We start from the raw sequence: 3,805 nt of genomic DNA on the forward strand, positions 1-3,805 counted from the left end.
CCCGCCTCCCCGGTACAGCCAGCTGAAGGGACGAAGGGGTCTGGAGCCGTCCCTCGGGACGCGCCCTGACGGAAGCCCAGCGCGTGGGGATGGAGCGTGCGTGTGAGGTGACTAGACAGGTGTGAAGATGGGAATAAGGATAGGGTGGTAGGAGTGCTCAGACTTCCACGGATTCCGCCGGGATGTAGGACTCTGGCGGCTCACCGGCACCTGCACGGCGACTACACTTCCCGACGTGCTCAGCGGCACCCAACATTTGCGCATGCGTGCCACGGCGCGCCAGCCCCAGCGGAAAGGATTGTGGTGGGAGGGCTACAACGCCGCCCGAGCTCTGTCATTCGGGGGCGGGGCCAGGGAAAAGACGGTCTCCCAGAGCTGATGTGTACAGTGCGCGCCAGTGAAACTCCCTTGTGTACTCTGCAGCGCCGGAGTAAATTTGGTTGATTTGGTGCCTAGCCTGGATGCCTGGGTTACAGGCCTTGGTGTTGTGGCGTTCCACAAAACTTCCAGCTGGAGAATTCCCGTTGAACTGGCTCTTCTCAGGGTAACGTACCCTCGCCACTCCTGCTTCCCTTAGCTTCCCACCCCGGGGGATGCCATTTTAAGCTTTTCCGACACTTGGAGGTGTTCAGACCTATGGTGCAGGTCCCTGCGCTGTTTGGGAGATTCGTAGAAATGGACTGTCTCTTTTTCCTGTTCCCTCCGGGAAGAGGACCACAGACCGCGGGTAGGCCTTCTCGGAGTTTTATCAGTCTGTAGCTGTGCTTCCACGCCCCTTCCGCCCCCTGCGTGTGTGACTGGTTGTCTATTGGTTGGAACTATCTTTCATTTCTGATCTTTTGCTATTCCTATAATCGAGACACTCCATGTTTACCGAACAAAAGTCTAGGGAAAAAACCTGGTATCTGTGGTTTAGCAAGTTGTGTTGGGTTTCTTCAGTCTATATTCAGTTTTCTTCTGGTTGGGTCTGACTTGTTCTCTGGATAGATTTGATATGTAAAGATATTACTTCCTGTTAGAGATGGCAATAAAATTTTTAGGGTGTTAGTTTAGACTTCATATGGTTTACTGACCATATAAAGGATGTTGGAGGTCCAGATGGGTAGGGCAGTTCAGATTTCCCTGACATAGTTGTCTCCATTTATTTAACTTTCCGTGCTGGGGATTGAACCCAGGGTCTCCCACTGAACTATATCCCCAGCCCTGTTGGTTTTTGCGATGATTGGGAATCGAACCTAGGACACTGCCCATGCTAGGCAAGTCCTCTACCACTGAGCTGTATCACCAGCCGTCCCTGTGTTAATGCAACAAATACTTAACAGAGATACCAACAATGTGTAAAGCAGAAAAATCTCTTTGCTATTAGTGCTTACGTTTTAGTGCAAAGAGATATGCAAAAAGTAAAATGTGTAGTATGCTGGAAGGTGAAAATCCTATGGAGAATAATATAAGAAAGGAATGACGAGTATGGGTGGGATCTGTAATTTTACAATAATTGGTCTGGGAAAAACCTCACTGAGAAGCTAATTGAGTAAAGAGCTGAAAGAATTGAGAGATTGATTACCTTGTGACTATCTTATTTCCTGTGGAATTTTGACCCAGTGGACAAGTGGGGGATAGGACATAGATATAAATGGTTGTGATATTGATAGTTATGGTGATGATGGAAGTCCATAAATATCCAACTCAAATACCTTTAATTGATTTCTGTTTAACTCTGGAAAGTTAGATATTGAATTATATGTGGTTATATTACAACTCATAATTAACCCATAGGCCCTTTATGGATTTGTTTTTATCAAAGTATTGTTGTCGGAGTAGTAAGTAACTTAAACCATCTTTTTCTTTCTGTCTTCCTTTTTTTTTCTTAACAGAATCTCACTATGTTGCCTAGGCTGGTCATGAACTCTTGTGCTCAAGTGATCCTCCTATTTTAGGCATGTGCTACTAATGCCTTGTTTTTTAATATCTTTGCTTGTCAGTTCAAAATCCTTCACTAAGGGTTTATTCTAATCCAGCTAGTGTAAAGTTTTTTTCCTGATTTTCTGTGCAGTCTGCTTCTTGGGCTGGTTTTTCCTTTTGGGGTTAATGGACTATTGTGAATAATGCATTCATGAGAAGTCAGGCAGAGAAGCAGGAGTACTCTATGACCTTGTAGTTTCATATCTAGGAACCTTTAGAAATAATAATAATAATAATAATAATGTCTAGAAACCCCCACATATGTACATGGTGTTCATTGAGGATTATTTATGGTAATTTTTTCAAGTATCCTGTCATCAGTAAGGAATAGTTAAATAAGTCATCATAGCTAAAGATAATGGAATTTTTAAAATTAAATTATTTATTTATTCTAATTTGTTATTCATGATGGCAGAATGCAATTCATATTACACATATAGAGCACAAGTTTTCAAGTCACTGATTGTACACAAAGTATTTTCACACCATTCGTGTCTTCATATATGTACTTAGGTTGATGATGTCTAACTCATTCTACAATCATTCCTTCCCCTTTACCCCCTCCTTTCCCCTCCTTCCCCTTTGCACTATCTAAAGTTCCATTCCTCCCATGCTCCCCCCTCCCCCCATCACCATTATGAGTCAGCATCCTCATATGAAAGAAAACATTAGGCCTTTGGTTTTGTGGGATTGGCTTGCTTCACTTAGCATTATATTCTCCAACTTCATCCAGTTACCTGCAAATGGCATGATTTTATTCTCTTTTATGCTGAGTAATGTTCCATTGTGTATATATGCCACATTTTTTAATCCATTCATCCACTGAAGGGCATCTAGGTTGGTTCCATAATTTAGCTATTGATATGGCTGTGTCCCTATACTATGCTGTTTTTAAGTCCTTTGGGTATACACCGAGGAGTGGGATAGCTGGGTCAAATGGTGGTTCCGTTCCAAGTTTTCTAAGGAATCTCCATACTGCTTTACATATTGGCTGCACCAATTTGCAGTCCCAACAACAATGTATGATTGTGCCTTTTCCCCCATATCCTCGCCAACACTTATTATTGTTTGTATTCTTTTTTTTAATATTTATTTTTTAGGTGTAGATGGACACAACACAATGCCTTTATTTTTATGTGGTGCTAAGGATCGTGCTAGGTGAGTGCTCTACTGCTGAGCCACAATCCCAGCCCTATTGTTTGTATTCTTGATAGCTCCCCTTCTGACTGGAGTGAGATGAAATCTTAGAGTACTCTGTTTATCATAGCTAAAGATAATGGAATTTTATATTGTCTTAAGAGATCAGATTAAGAGGAGGTGTTAGGGCCAGGATGTATGTAGCTCAGTGATAGAAGCCCTGGGTTTTATCCCCAACATGGTTAAAAAAAATTGGTATTAGGTTTTAGGTTTTAGTTATCTTATCCTGTTAACAAACATGCTTTCATTGGAAAAACCAAAGTCAAGCTGACTTTAGCAATAAGAGGTTATTTGTTGGACTGAGGGTGTAGTAGCTCAGTGACAGACTGTTTGCCTACACATGTGAGGCGTTGGGTTTAATCCTTAGCACCACATAAAAAATAAACAAATAAAATAAAGGCATATTGTCCATCTACAACTACTAAAAAACAAATTTAAAAAAGAGGTTATTTGTTGACATCTTTAATAGATACATCCTGAGGTAGAGTGGCTTTCTGACAATTTTCTGGCCCTGTGCATTGACTTCTATGAAACCACCTTCAGGGTGGTTTCTTGTATAGCTATAATAAGATGGCTAGCTTCATCAAATATATATATATATATATATATATATATATATATATATATATATATATATATATATATA

General features: G+C 41.2%; 1 protein-coding gene across 8 annotated transcripts in view; it reads left to right on the top strand.

Moving 5' to 3' along the window:
- The first annotated feature begins 324 nt into the window (after positions 1 to 324).
- Wrn (WRN RecQ like helicase) overlaps positions 325 to 3,805 on the top strand; it is a 139,864-nt gene continuing 136,383 nt past the window's right edge. For 6 of the 8 annotated variants that reach the window (XM_048792752.1, XM_048792753.1, XM_048792757.1 and 3 more), the window contains exon 1: positions 325 to 727. In XM_048792752.1, coding sequence (XP_048648709.1) covers positions 637 to 727 — 91 coding nt within the window. In that variant the 5' untranslated portion in view covers positions 325 to 636. The remainder of the gene's footprint in view (positions 728 to 3,805) is intronic. The other 2 variants (XM_048792755.1, XM_015501241.2) reach the window with 2 other exon arrangements.

This window comes from Marmota marmota, unplaced genomic scaffold (genome assembly GCF_001458135.2).
Source record: "Marmota marmota marmota unplaced genomic scaffold, marMar, whole genome shotgun sequence".
Classification (NCBI taxonomy): Eukaryota; Metazoa; Chordata; class Mammalia; order Rodentia; family Sciuridae; genus Marmota; species Marmota marmota.